This window comes from Chlorocebus sabaeus, chromosome 19 (genome assembly GCF_047675955.1).
Source record: "Chlorocebus sabaeus isolate Y175 chromosome 19, mChlSab1.0.hap1, whole genome shotgun sequence".
NCBI lineage: Eukaryota > Metazoa > Chordata > Mammalia > Primates > Cercopithecidae > Chlorocebus > Chlorocebus sabaeus.
Window position 1 is genome coordinate 69173 of NC_132922.1, and position 14061 is coordinate 83233.

General features: G+C 59.3%; 1 protein-coding gene across 4 annotated transcripts in view; it reads right to left on the reverse strand.

Annotated features, from left to right (window-relative positions):
• Positions 1–14061, reverse strand: part of SHANK3 (SH3 and multiple ankyrin repeat domains 3) — a 58527-nt gene that overhangs the window by 4933 nt on the left and 39533 nt on the right. For all 4 annotated transcript variants that reach the window (XM_038007223.2, XM_038007224.2, XM_038007225.2 and 1 more), the window contains 3 exons: positions 13120–13250; positions 12445–12529; positions 5755–8008 (listed from right to left, as the gene is read on the reverse strand). In XM_038007223.2, coding sequence (XP_037863151.1) covers positions 5755–8008; positions 12445–12529; positions 13120–13250 — 2470 coding nt within the window. The remainder of the gene's footprint in view (positions 1–5754; positions 8009–12444; positions 12530–13119; positions 13251–14061) is intronic.

A 14061-nucleotide genomic window follows, 5' to 3' on the forward strand; every position in this document is an offset into this window, starting at 1 on the left:
CACAGGAGGGAGGGGCCTGGGGTCTCCCATGGCCCAGGTGTCTGCTTCTCTTTCTCTTGGGGAACAGGGTACTGCCCACACCATCCCCAGGGCACAAACCCGAGCAGTGTCCATGTCTGACTTCCATGTTCCCATGGCCTCCCTGCACACCCACTGTCACTCTCAGCCATCTCGCCACCTCCCTGGCCAGGCTCCGGCCGCCGAACAGCCACACCACAGCACCTGCCAGCCTCCCAAAGAGCTTCTGGGCCACCTCCCTTCTAACATGTGATACCTCACCAGGCACCATCACCCACGAACACCTCCAGCGGCCGCCCTGAAGAGGCTGAGTCCAGACCACGCTGAGGCCCCCAAGGCCCCACGTCTTTCCACCTACATTTGAATCCTGCACTGTCTGTTTCCCAGTGACTCTCAGCCAGTGAGAGAGGTCTGGCCTTGCCACACCCTCCCTACTCCGACCTCTGCCCCGCAGTTGCCCAGGCCGTCAGCAAGACCCCGCTGCTGACCTGTTCATCTGTTTCCCTTCGAGACATTCTTTCCTAGGCCTCTTCCTTCCTAGATGGATTTTTGGAGCTCCCCTCTTCTTAGTTTGCAATTTCTCCTGGGCAACATTATCCACTCACACCGTTTGCTATGGCCGATGTGCCCAGGAATGCTACATGTAAGACCCAGACAGTCTCTGATGAGTTCAACACCTCTACTGGGGTATCCACACATGTCCCTCCATCCCTAATTCAGTGAATGGCACCCTGTCATTGCCACACACAGAGCCTGGGAGCCACCATCAGCTCCTCTTTTTACCCTACAACCAATGACCAACTCCTAATATCAACCCAGACCTCCTCTTTCCCCCTAGCCATTTCTGGATCCAGACCGTTCATGGTCTCAGGCCCTTCACTCCACTTCTTACCAGTTCTCCTTGCCTCCTGGTACCCAGCACAAAGCCAGAAATACCAGATGCACTAACAAAATGCAACAATAGGACGACATGTCCCTGCCAGGCGTGCCCAAGTCGGTCAGCCCACTGGGACCAACAGGCGGGAAAATGTCCACACTCTGGCCCTGGTTACTGCCTCGGGCCTTCTGCCACTGCACTCACATGGGGTAGGTCTAGGCTTGTGGCCTTTTGCAAACTAGGGGCCTCATTAAGGGAACTAATTCTCAGAGGAGTACAAAACCAGACATGGGCTCTCAAGCTTCCGGTGCATCCTCTGCAGTAACACATCTTGCTCCTCACACCCCGCCTGTTTCCAGCTCCAGCTCTGATGGGCCCCAGTGTCCTATGACCCCTCCTCTGTACCTCCTTCCTACTCCCTGAACAGGCTTCAGGGATCCTGGGAACACACCTGCCCCAGCTGCATGTGGCCGGCAGGGTCCCCACTGGCAGGCATGTGACACATTCAGTCTGGGTTTCAATAGAGCAGGCCCTGCTGGCCTTGGCCCTGCTTACCAGTGTGATCCGCCAAGCACACAGTGCTCTGTTCACATCCCTGACAAATACATTAGCAGGCAGGGTCTGCAGCAGGCCATTAGGACAGGGTTTCTTGACCATTTTGAGGAACACAGGTCTTCTGTGAGATCTAGGAACTGACTCTAACAGGTCTGGAGACCACAGCACACAGTGCCCTCCTCCACATGAGCTTGTCAAAGGCACCAGAAGTACTGCAGCAAATAACCTCCTTTTGTGTTTCCAAAGCTATTTTGCCATGAACTTTACCTACAAAACCAGATGTGAGAGTCCCATGTAAAGCTAAGTACCCAGGCAGAAGTGAGCCTCGCTATAGACCTCAGACCCCACATGGGATTCAGATCCGAGCGTGGGGCCTGGAAGACAAATGGAGTTTAGAGCCAGGTGTGGAGCCAGGTCTCAGAGACAAGTGTGAGCCTCAGACAGCTGGGGCGCCTGTGGCCAGTTGTGGGCTCCGAGTCAGGTCTGAGCCATGCCCCAATGCAGCCTCAGAGTCAGGTGTGGGGCCCAGAGACCGAGGAGGGGCTCTGGGCAGATGAATGGTCTGTCCAGCAGGGTTAGACTTGGAACTGGGAGCACAGAGCAGGTGGAAAATCTGGGATCAAGGATTCAAAAGGCCAAAGGTCCTGGACCTTCCAGAGGCAGCATGAGAGGGCCACATTCTCCTGCTTCCCCTGAAAATCAAAGGTGGCCCCAGATGATGATGATCATTTTTCCACAGGTTACCGAGCTTTGGTTCCATGACATACAGGACAGCTTAACTTGCCCAGAAAGCTCTCAGGCCACAGAACACCTTGTGGCTAAAGCACATCAGGAATGAGTCACTGTGGAGAAAGTGGGTAGGCATTCCCTTCCTCGTGGTATCAGTCAGGGAGGAGAAGGATGGGCCTGGCAGACAAACACTGTGGAACACAAGGGGCTGGAGACACGGCTCAGGATATGGCCCTAGGGTGACCTAGCGCCTCTGCCGGGACTGGCCCTGGGAAGGAAGCAGTCATACCTGGATGTCAGAACCTCCCACACTTTAGACAGTTCCACCAGCAGTTTTATCCCTAAGTGAGGAGTGAGTACCAGACTCCGGCCACTAGGGGCTGCAGGACAAGAGCTGACAACAGTCGTGGTGGGCAGACAAAGGACCAGATCTGAAACAGGACTGGACTCAGACATCACCAAGTGTCCTGTGCTCCGGCCTGCTGCCTGCAGCCAGAAGCACCAGAAGTTAAGGGCCCAGGACGGGCAGTGGGGCCCCCTCCAGATGGCTGCAGTTGAGCCCAGGTCTGAAGGCAAGAAGGAGCACAAGAGGGTGAAAGGAAGAGTGAGCTGGAGCAGATGGTAACACAGGCAAACTGAGAAGGAAAAGCAGGCCTGGGTGGGCCACTGAGGTGGCACTGGGTGCTGCTTATGACACACATGACCAGTAAACAGAGGGGTGAGTCTGATGCACACACCTGCCACTTCTGTGAAGGGAAAGCCCATTGTGTGTCATCAGAAGGGATTTAACAACAGCAGCCCTCGATTACGGCAGCCAGAGAGCAGGGCTCATGGTCAGGCAGACCACTGTTCTGTCTGCAAGGAAACTGTGGTACCTCAGTTTCACTGTCTGGAACATGGAGATTCTGTTAGGGTCCGTCTAATGGAATGGTGTGAAGGCAAACTGATACGGCAGGACCGTCTCCAATGCTGCATCCAATAGGCTTGTTTTCCCACAAAGGACTCTAAGACCTAGCCTAGGTGTCTGAGTGCCTGGGTGTCAGTGACAGCTGGGACAATGGCAGCTCACACCAGCGAGGGTCCACAGGCCCCAGCCCTGGGCCTGCTGGGTGCTTCACAGGTGATGCTGTGTGCAGCCTTGCGACAGCCTGTGCAGTCGGCTCGCTGTAAATACACTTCACAGGGGAGAGATGGACGTTCACAGAGCTTCAGTGGCTGACCTAGGACTACAGCACTAAGCTGTGACCTGCTGAGCACTGACATCATGGCCCTCTGATGGCTCCAAGCCAATGACCAGCCAAGAAGTGAGTTGCTGATGCCGGTAGGGGCCGGGTCACAGGAGCATTGGTTGTTACAGGCTGTCCAGCATCTGTTTACTCCAGGGACAGCACTGGACGTCCATCTGGAGAGCCCCCTCCCCTCTCAGCACCTGCTTGCTAGGTTGGCGGACCCATCCCCCTGGCTCCTGGGAGAACAGAGGACTCAAGCCCGGCCGATGACAGCCCTATGTCCCCAGACCCCAGTGATCAGTCAGGGAAAAGCAGAGGACCCACATGAACTCAATCAGAGATCAGAATTTTGCAGGAACTACTAAGTAAAAGCACAGACATCACGTAAGGGTCAGGGCTGCTGGTGTGTCCTTCCCATCCCACATCTGAGAAAGAAAAACTAACAGGGTCCTGGTGAAAGCCAGGGCCAAGGGATAAGAGAACCTTACCCCGACCAAGACAGAATGCTAAAGAGCCCTGTGGGAGGATGAACTCGGAGAAGGGGAAGTGCCAGAGGTTCTGGCTGAGGAATCCCCTGACCCTGCCCTGCAGCTGCCTCACAGGAGAGGACAGGGCCAGTGATGAGACCTGGGCCCACCTGAGCCCAACCACGGGGGAGCAACACCTGATGAGTCTGAACGCTGAGTCGGTCCTTCTGTGGATTTTCGTCCTAAGCCACCTCCCTAGATCTCAAATCACAAAAGACAGCATTTGCATTTTGCTTTGTTCTTTCATCCATTTAACAAATGTTTATTGAAGGCCTGAACCAGGCCAGGCACTGTGCTATGCACTTTTTAAAATGGCTTTGATTTTCATCAAGACCAAGAGGCAGAGAGGAGCGGAGGGAGAAGCAGACAGGGAAGACGGGGGGCTGGTCAGGTGTGGGTCAGGAGACCCCAGCCTCAGGGGTCTGGTCCTGCACAGAGGCCCAGGACCAGGCTGCTCACTCCAATTATAACACCCATTCTACGGGCACCTGCAACACTGCAATGCTGGGAAGAAGGCTTTCTAGTCTGGCTGGGAGTTAGAAGAGGCTAAAAGGAGAGAGGACCCCAGAGCAATTCCCCAGGATGACAGGAGCTGGAGGCAGCATCCCGGGACCTTAGGAGAGGCCTCATGAGCTTCCCAAGCTCCCACTTGTCTTTTGAATCCTGAACTAAAGAAGGCAGAATCGCCAGGCCTTTGTAAGACCTGTAAAGTCCTTAAGTTCTGAACACGTTGCTATGCTGTGAACTCTGTCCTCCAAGGCCGACAGTACAGGGCCCACTAGGTTGGTCTTCCGGGAGGCAAGAAGGAGGAGTCAAGAGGTGGCATCCACATACCCCACCCCCAGACCCAAAGAGGGGAGGGGAGGCCTAGGGGCACAGAAGGCAAAAGCAGCTTAAAAAAGGCAGACAAGGGGGCGGGTGGGGGATGACCAGCTCTGCCAGCAGCATCCGTGCAGCCCATGGGCCTGAAGGCTCCTCTTTGGAAGGAGCCTTGGGAGTCGGGTCCTCAAGGAAAGACCTATGGGATCAGCCCAGGGCTCTGGCAGCTGTGACAGCCTCAGCAGCAAGCCAGGCCCCTGCTCAGATCCTTCTGGGTAGGGGCAGGACAGACAGGGAAGTGATGAGGAGAAGGCAAGAGAGCAGATGGAGTGCAGGGAGATGGCGTGACTTCCATCTATCTTCTTACTGCACTTTAGAAATGACACACGGGAATCCATGTTTAAGGGATTCTAAGGTGGTGCCAAGAGACAAATGTTTCTAGGGTGGGAAACAGAAAGTTAGTGGCAGATCCCCCAAAAGAAAAGGAGTCCGTGTGCTCCAAGCCGCCAAAGGAAGCAAGGCAGGAGGCAGCTGTAAGGCAGCGGGTATCGGCCACACTGGGCAGCCACATGGCCACAGAGGATGGGAGGAGGGAGGCACACCTCCAAAGTAAAACACAAAACAACCCTTAATGGTAAAGACAGCCTGCGTCAGGAGCCAGAGAGAGAACCCACAGGAATCCCTGGGGCCAAGAGCCTCCAGGAGGGCCATGGAGACTCATGCCCAACCTGAGTCTCTGAGGGAAGCCCAGCTCCCATTTCTGACACCAACAGGGACACAGTGAGCACCAACCCTGATGTGTCAGACGCCCAGAAGAACCTCCTCTCTCAGGCAGGCCAAGCAAGACCGGATTCAGGTGGATGGCGGGGGTGGATTGGGGGTTGCCACAGAAGGAATGGAACAGAACAAGGAGGAACAGGAGAGCCAGAGAACAGACAAGAGGAAGGACAGAGGGGGCCACGGACAAGGCACAGATCCCTCCCCACACCGCCCTGCTCACCGAGCTGCTGCGATGGGCGACTTCTTGGCAGGGTCCAGCAGGCTGCCCAGGCCACCAACTGGTTCCTCCCCCAGGGAACGCGTGTCTTTGTTCAGCTGCTGCAGGCGGGAGCTGAGCTCACTGATCACAGTTGGTTTGTCGTCTTCAGGCCCAGGGAGCCCCCGGCTCTCCACGGGGTCCCCCCATAGCTTGGACCTTCTCTGGAAGAGGTAGCGAGGACGGGCAGGCCCGGCGGCAGAGGCCAGCCCGGCAGAGGCGGCATGGTGCTGCTGGGCCATGAGCTCGCTGTCCGAGGACTGCTTCAGCAGCGGGTCCCTGAAGGTCACCGGCCCCTTCCCCAGCGGGGACTTGAGCTTAGGCTTGGGAGGCACTGGTGGCTTCTCGAGTAGAAAAGTGTGTCCGTCAGCGAAGGAGGTGTGGGTGTCGGTGAGCTCCCCGCTCTCCGAGCTCAAGGTGGACATGCTGGACACCGTGGAGATGGTGCTTGTGGTCTCCAGGTGGGGGTCACTAGAGCTGCGTGTGTCAGCCTCCTCCACCCCAGAGTCGGCTGCAGACTCAGGGGCAGGGGGTGGCTCACTGCTGGGCTTCCCTGAGGCCGGGCTGGGCACCGTGGTGGGTGAGGGGCCCGGGCCAGCGAGTGGGGTGGCCAGCAGGACCCCGTTGGCAAACTCTTCAGGGGGTGGCACCAACCCAATTCGGGCCAGCTCCTCCCTGGTCTCCTCATCGCTGGACGACAGCTGGGCGGGTGGCAGGTTCACAGCGAACACCAGCTCTGGCTCTTCCTCTGAGCTGCCCTGGCCTGGCCCGGGGTCTGCTGGGGTGCCGCCAGGGGGCTGGGCCCGGGGGCTGGGCAGGGGCTCTGCCACAGCTGCTGACTGCATGGGGGCCGGGGCCAACTCCGGGGTGCCCGGGCGCTCCTCTTCGGCCCCCGCCAGCCTGCTGGGCTCCTGCCCGTTGCTGGTGGCGTGCACAACAATGAGGCCAGCTGGCCGCTGCAGGGATGTGTCCAGGACGCTGAGGATCATGGACTTCTTGTCCTCGGGTGACTTCCGCTCCTCCCGGGGCGCCTTCTCTGCCTCCCTGCGAGCAGGCACAGGAATCCAGGCCGGGCTCCGTGGGGAGAAGGCTGGGGAAGCCAGGGACCCTCGCTCTGGGTCCCGGGCCTGTACATCCACAAACAGGGGTCCGGGGCGGTCGGCGTCGGGGCTGTGCACGGGTGTCGGGGACCGGGAGGGCGCCTGGGAGGCCAGAGCCCGCTCTCGGGCAGCCAGGGCAAGGGCCAGGGGTGAGCTGGGGTCCAGGGGTTTGCCGGTGAGTGGGTGGATGAAGGTGGAGCCCGAGGGCCCGAGGCTCGGGCCGCTGACCAATGGCTTCAGAGCAGACACCGGGGAGGGCAACAGCAGGTCGCGGCCGGCGGTGGGGCCGGTCCCCAGGAGGCGCTCGTCGATGGAGCGGGAGGGCTGTAGGGATGGCAGGTCCGCGCTGGGGGCGCTGCCCTCGATGGCGCCCACGGACAGGAACACAGTGGAGCGGCGCCGCTCCTCCAGCCGCCGGTCCTTGGCCGGGCCCGGGCCGCCGAACGCGAGCCCTGGGCCATCGCCCGCGCCGTAGTCGAGGCCGCCCGGGCGGGGACCGCGGTGGGTCGGGGAGGGCTCGCGGGCGAAGCTGCCGCCGACGGGACCGGGGCTGCCCACGGCCAGGGCCGCGCGCTCCTGCGCGTCCTCCACCTGCAGCTGCTTCACCAGGGGGCTCTTGCGGCGCTGCGGCTTGGACGGCGCGAAGAGGCTGGCGCTGAAGGCGCCCAGGTTGGCGTAGGGGCTGTCGGGGCCGGGCGGCCGCGGCCGGCGCTTGGGTCTCTCGGGCGGGGTGGCCGCGGGCGGGGGCCGAGGGGCGTCGCCCACCTCGGGCGCCGAGTCCTGCAGGATGATCATGGAGCGCGCGCGCTTCTGCCGCTCGGGATAGGGCAGCGGGCCAAGGGCCGCACCCGGCTCGTACAGGCCGGCAGCCCCTGCGCCCAGGCGCGCCTCCAGGCCGGGCTTGAAGCTGGAGCGCACCGTGTCATAGGCTCTGCCCGGCGGGGGCGGCGGCGAGAAGGCTGGGGGCGGCCCCGAGTCGAAGTAGTAGGGCGCGGGCGGGGGAGGCGGCGCGGTCTGCGGCGGGGGCGGGATGCCGCGACCCTCGCGCACCGGGTCTTGCATCGAGGTGCTCCGCGGGAAGCGCCCTTCCAGCAGGGACGCCAGCTTCTCGTCCTCCCCTGCGGACGGACGGAAGGACCGGTGAGACCAGCCAGGGCGCTGGGGCGGGGGTGGGGGGGTGGGTGCTGCCTTCCAAGAGGCTCCTGGGGACCCCGGCACCCCCTCCCACAGAGGCCAGCCTTGTCCCGACTCCACCCCGGGGCAGCCACCGTCCTGGACACAACGGACGCCCACGGCAGAACCCAGCGCGGCGCGAGGCGCTAGAATGCTCGAGAAGATGGGGTTGGGGCCAGTGGTGGGCGGGGAATGGAGAGCAGGGGAAACAGGGAGCCCAGAGCACGGGCTCTGAGCAAGACCCCAGTCTGCGCTGGTCCCTGGACGTCCAAGCTCTGTGCCCCAGGCCCAGGGCTGCACGGGGAGGGCTCTTGTGAAGAGGGCAGGAGAGAGGTGTGCGTTCAGCTACAAGATGGAGGAAGGCCCCGGAGAAAGGACACAAACTCTGATGACCTGGGTTGGGGCCAAGACCTGCCCAAACCCGGGGACATCAAGCAGGCCCTAAGAAGATATCCCAGGAAGGCAGGGACAGCCCCGCAAGACATGCAGACAGAACTGCTGAGGGGCTTGGAGGGGCCAATACAGGGCTCCTCACCCCTGAATGAACAAGGCCGATGCAGAAGTACCAGCCCTGGAGGCAGCCAGAGGTGAGAGGAAGATGGTCGGAAATGAGCAGGAGTGACACACTGGCAGGATGAGGGGCAGCAGGGCTGTGGCCACTGGAGCCAGGCCTCAGGCAGAGAAAGAGCTAATACCCAGGTAAGGAGGTGCCCTGTGGAAAAAGCCTTCAGAGGCTCCTCCCAGAGACCCACATGGGTGGGTGATGCAACCACAGTGGCTGGAATTCAGTAAGGTTGGGTGACTGGGTGAAGGGAAGAATGGATGGATGAATTAAAATGGGAACTGCAGACTGAGCACCCAGCATGTTTCATTTTAACCCCTACTGGCAGCGTGACCCCAGGCCAATCCCTGAGCCCCTTTGAGCTTCAGTTCTTCTATGGTCAAAACAGGCTTAAAATGAACCCCCCTCTGCATGCCTTGCTCAGACGTCATTGTTAGGATCCTGTGCGAGGGCTGGAGTGCTCAGGGCCCTCATGATCCTGCTGTCCAGCCAGAAGCTGACACAACCTTCTGAGCACCCCTGTGGACACCATGATGTGGACACTGTGATGTGGACACCATGATGTGGACACACGTGCTACAGGTGTGTTCAGTGAGGCTGCAGGGGGTGGGTGGCCCCACACCCATGCACCCAGGTCTCGCGGTGCTCCCGTTCCCAGCCTCACTCTGAGATTGGTCAACATTTTTGTGAACTTGCTACAATACAGGCTGCCCATTCCTGACTGCATCCTCGTCCAGCCACCGCAGTGCTAATACTGCAACACTACACTGCTTCTTGCTGGGCATAATATCTCTTTGTAGCCAAGGTACCAAGGGTGGGCTTTTGTGTACAGAATTAGGCTTAAATTTTAGATCTGCTAGGTACTGACATTCCTTAACCTCTAGGAACTTCAGTTTCCTCATGCCAGGAAGACAGCCTGCACCTACTGTGGGGCGATTTCACCTTTACAGTACAGGGCTGAACCGCAGCAGTATCCCGGGAAGGGGGCCCAGGTCATCATCATCGTTATTTGTAGGTCTGCCTTCCCCTCACCCCCAACTGCTGGACACAGAAATTGTGCCCAGTTCGTCCTGGGTCTCCTGCTACATTCCCTGCACTGTGTATGAACGCGCAGTGAACACCCACAAGCCTATGTGTTAGATGGAGCGACGCAGAATGAGCACACCTTGAGGATGTAGAAGGCGGGAGTGACGTGCAAAGATGAAATAAGGGGAAATTTAATGCTAATAGCATGCCAAGTTCTGACTTAGGGTAAAGAAAAGTCACTTGCCTCAGCATGGAGTGGGGAATCTGTTCTGATACCATCTGGGGTGGGGGTGGGACCCCTTGGGGACAAAGGCAGACCCTCTTTGTCTGCCTAGATAATAGCAGAGAGCATTTCTACTATGTGCCAGAGAGCACCTACTGTGTGCCAACCTCGACAGGCAGCATCTATGTCTACTAACACTGGGGCTGCTGAGCACTCCCAGCATGAAACGCAGTCCTAGCCTGTGAGTGCTGCGTACCGGGCGAGCCTCAGAGTGGTCCTTGGAGGTGGAATCGGTGGTCTCCGTGTTTATGGATCAAAATCCTGATGTTTCAAGGGTTGCATTGTGTGCCCAGGGCAACAGAGCCAGGGCACGGGGCAGGGGCCTGGGGAGTCTGACAACCCAACCAACGTGCATGTTGGCAGCTGAGGCCCAGCAGGCCAAGGGGAGCCAAAAAGGAGCACCTGTCAACCCATTCATCAACCGAGCGCAAGAGGGTGCCTGAGGGACCAGGGCAGAACTGGCAGTCCTAGGAGAGTGGCTCAAGGCCTGCAGGGCAGGTGCATGGACCTAGACCTGCAGGGTCAGGCCCAGGAAGCAAGAGTCAGAAGACCCAGGTCAAGGGAGGCAGAGACAGATGTTTCCAGATGAGGCAAGAGAGCACTGGGGCCGATCTCCGGGGCCCCGAGGCAATAAGGAGCACACAGAGGATCAAGCTGGACAGATACGGAGTGATAGCAGCTCTGTGAAAAGCCTCATTTGGCCAGAGGGATGGACTAGAGGGCAGAGTCAGGGCAGGCAGTCATGAGAACAAAGCCATGGCCCAGCTGCAAGGCGATGAGACCTGTGCGGGGCAGGGCTGTGAGGCCACCCACCCCGACAGGTCAGGTGAGGCAGAGGGTAAGAGAGGAACCATGGAAGCCACTCAGGGCTCAGGCCAGGGAGAGCAGAGGAGAGTGCTTCTCAGCTCCCAAGTAGCTGCAGCCTCACCAGCCTTCTTCCCCACAATCCCACCTACAGAAATAACTCTCGGCAGTCTCTGAGGGACCAGTCCACACACCCATATGCCTTTTCCACACTGCTCTGTCAGTTCGCCCCAGTATCCCCAGAAACTCCCATTTATCTTGCACATCTTAGCTCAAAAGTACCCCCACCCCGACACACGCAGCCTTCTGTGACACCCAGGTGTGCCTGGAGCTCCCCAGTGGGCTCCATTGGTCCGTGAGCCCTGATACCCACCATGTGCTCGCTGAGCTCTCTGCACACGTCACATTCCCCAACTAAGCCCCTGACCTGGCCCAGGATCGGCCTTGTGTGAACACAAATTGGCAGGGTGCTGGGGCAGGGGAGGAATCAAGAGTTTGGGCAGCTGTGTGATCTTGGCAGGTCATTTACCCTCCTTGCTTCAGTTTTCTCATCTGTAAAATGGAGGTACTAGTGGCCTCAACCTCAATATGGTTATTCTAAGTATTAAACACTCAGTGTCCAGCCCATAGTAAGTGCTGAGAGGTTGACTCCTATGTGTAACAGATGCGGGGGTGTGCTGGGGTTTGTATGGACAACAGACGGCCAAGTGGGCAGGTGTGTGGGTGGACAGATGCACAGGTGGGCAGGGGACAGGAGAATGGATGCCTAGAGGGATGCGTAGTGGCCAGGGCTTGTCATCTGGGTCAGGAGACAGTGAGTGTGGGGTGTGATGGTGGCTGGGGAGTGGTGAGGCACAGAGGGGAAGGAGGCTGAAGACATAGCTTTGAAAAGATCCCATATTTGGGAGGCTGGAGCGGCAGGGTCAAAACAGGTGCCACCTGAGAAAGGAGGGGAAAACCAGGAAGTGTTGTCCTCAAACTCTGGGGAGGGGTGTTTCATGGAAGAAGGAGCAAAGAAACCGCACGCCAGCTGAGGTCAGCAGGAGTGCTGGCCATGTCCACGGGAGGAAGGCCCTGCAGGCCACCGGTGACCCTGGTGGGAGGAGTTTCAATTTGGGTACGGAGAGAGCAAGTCTGCTGCAGGCTGAGGAGCAGGTGGGGGATGGGAGATAGATGGCAAGTAGAGGTGACTTTTTGGGGAAACTGGCTGTGAAGGGGGGAGAGAGCAATACATGGAGGAATAGGGGAGAGGCAAGTTCAGGGGAGGGGAGTTTTAGGGTCAGAAACTTCACATACACTTGGGCTGCAGAGAAGCAACGACGATGGAGGCTGCTGAGCTGGGGAGGGGTGAGGCTGCCCATGGGAAGGATGAGAGGCGACGGGGAGGTGGGGGTGCCCAGTGGACAGGGAGTGGCAGCTGGGGACAGGGGTGAGGCTGCCCATGGGAGGGATGAAGCGATCGGGGGATGCCCACTGGACAGGGAGTGTCAGCTGCCGGGGGAATCTCTGGGTTGGGGAAGGCCTAATCCCCACAGGTCCATCAACACGAGATCCTTCAGCTGGGGCCAGGAAGACGCAGGACTCAGAGGGAAACTGAAAACCCCAGTTACCAGCAGGGAGAGACAGGGTCCTTCCAACCCAAATCCACCCTGCCAGCTCCAGCCCCGTTCCTCCCAACCCCATGCAGGCCCCCAGCCCAGCCATACCTACAGACTTGGTCCGTGGAATCCCCTTCCGCAAGGAGCCCGGCAGCTTCTCTGGGCCTGGGAGGCCCTGGCGTTCAAACAATGACTGTGGGGGTCAGGGAGGGGAACATGGAGGTTCCAGGGCACTGGGGGGCCCCAGTCCTCCTCCTAAGCCGGAAGTGACATACCCCATTGCTGTCACTCCAATGGCACCAGTGCCTGTGGGTGCCTGGACCCAGGAATCATGTCTAGGCTCTGCCCTCAGGGAGCAGGGGATGTAGCCCATTGGAGCCTGGGCTGTGTGGGCAGTGCAGATGGTGGTACAGTGTCGACGGTGTTGGGCAGGGTGGGTGCAGACCCTGGCTGACCCTGGGTGAGGGTGGGGGAGGAGCCCAGAAGGCGCCGGGTCGGCAAGTGGGCAGGGAACAGAGACATGCTTCGCCGTGTTCTCAGCAGAGCTGGGGTACCTTGGTGGTCTCAGGCGTGAGACAGGGACTGCCTGAAGGCAGAAGCACCAAAAGCCACAAAAGCGAAACCAGCAGGTGCTGAGCTGTGGTCATTTAGGGGGCAGAGACAGCCCCAAGAGTCTCTGAGAGAGGCTATAGGGTGCACACACCCCTCTGGAGGGAGTGGCCCAGGACAGACTGACCCCCATGCCTGCCCATCCCAGTGCTCCCAGCCGCCCGTGGCCCTTACACTGATCTCGGCAGGTGTGATCCTCCGACTGGTGGGCCTCTGTTTGACGGTGGCAGCTCTGGAGTCTGCGTCTGCGATGTCTGGCCTCAGCGTTGGCTCTGCGGCGGCTGCCAGCATCTCGTCCAGCTTCTCTGCACAGCAAGGAGGCTCCATCTCAGGTCCTGGGCCACCTCCCGCCCCACTGCCATGTCCTCCCCAGCCTGGCCACCCGTGATGCTGACAGAGGCCACTACTCCCCTCCCTCCTTAAGCTCCCACCCCAGGCCCCCAAGACAAGGCCCTCACCCCAGAACTGAGACCCCATCCCAGGCAGCCTCTCTATCCTCAAGGAGACTCCAGGTGACCCCGTGGACCCCACTTAAGGAAAGGCCACTCTGCCCATGAGGGAGAAGACCAGGGCAGGTGACAGACAAACAACTCAGAGACCACAGTCTCCCTGGATTTCCCTCCATTTCCCTTCGTCCTGTCACTGTTCTCAGCACATACAGGCCACTCTTGGCTCTCTGCACCGCACTGGAAGGGAAGCTGTTTACAGTGGGTCACAGCCCTAGGACAGACCCTTATGTTCAAGCAGGTTTCCACAAATGATCACAGTGACTTGGAAACTGTGTTAAACTAATACATATATCCAAGGACCATCAGAGCTCTGGTTGGATGGCTCCCCCAGGACATCAGTAGCTCTCGCCCCCTGTGGGTCCACTGAGGACCAGTGCATGGGGTATGCAGCAAGGGCTGGGGCAGCACCCATGTCCACCTGGCTGCTGCACCAGCCGTCATTCAGCAGCCCCACTGCACCCCACCCATCACTCAGGCTCCACCCAAACCCAGGCCCTTCTCCACTCTTTGGGGCTGTGCCAACCCTAGAGGGACCCTGTCTGGCCACTCTTGTCTTGGCCCCTTGTTGGAGAATTTCAATGGTCAGCCTGGACACCTCCTACTCCTT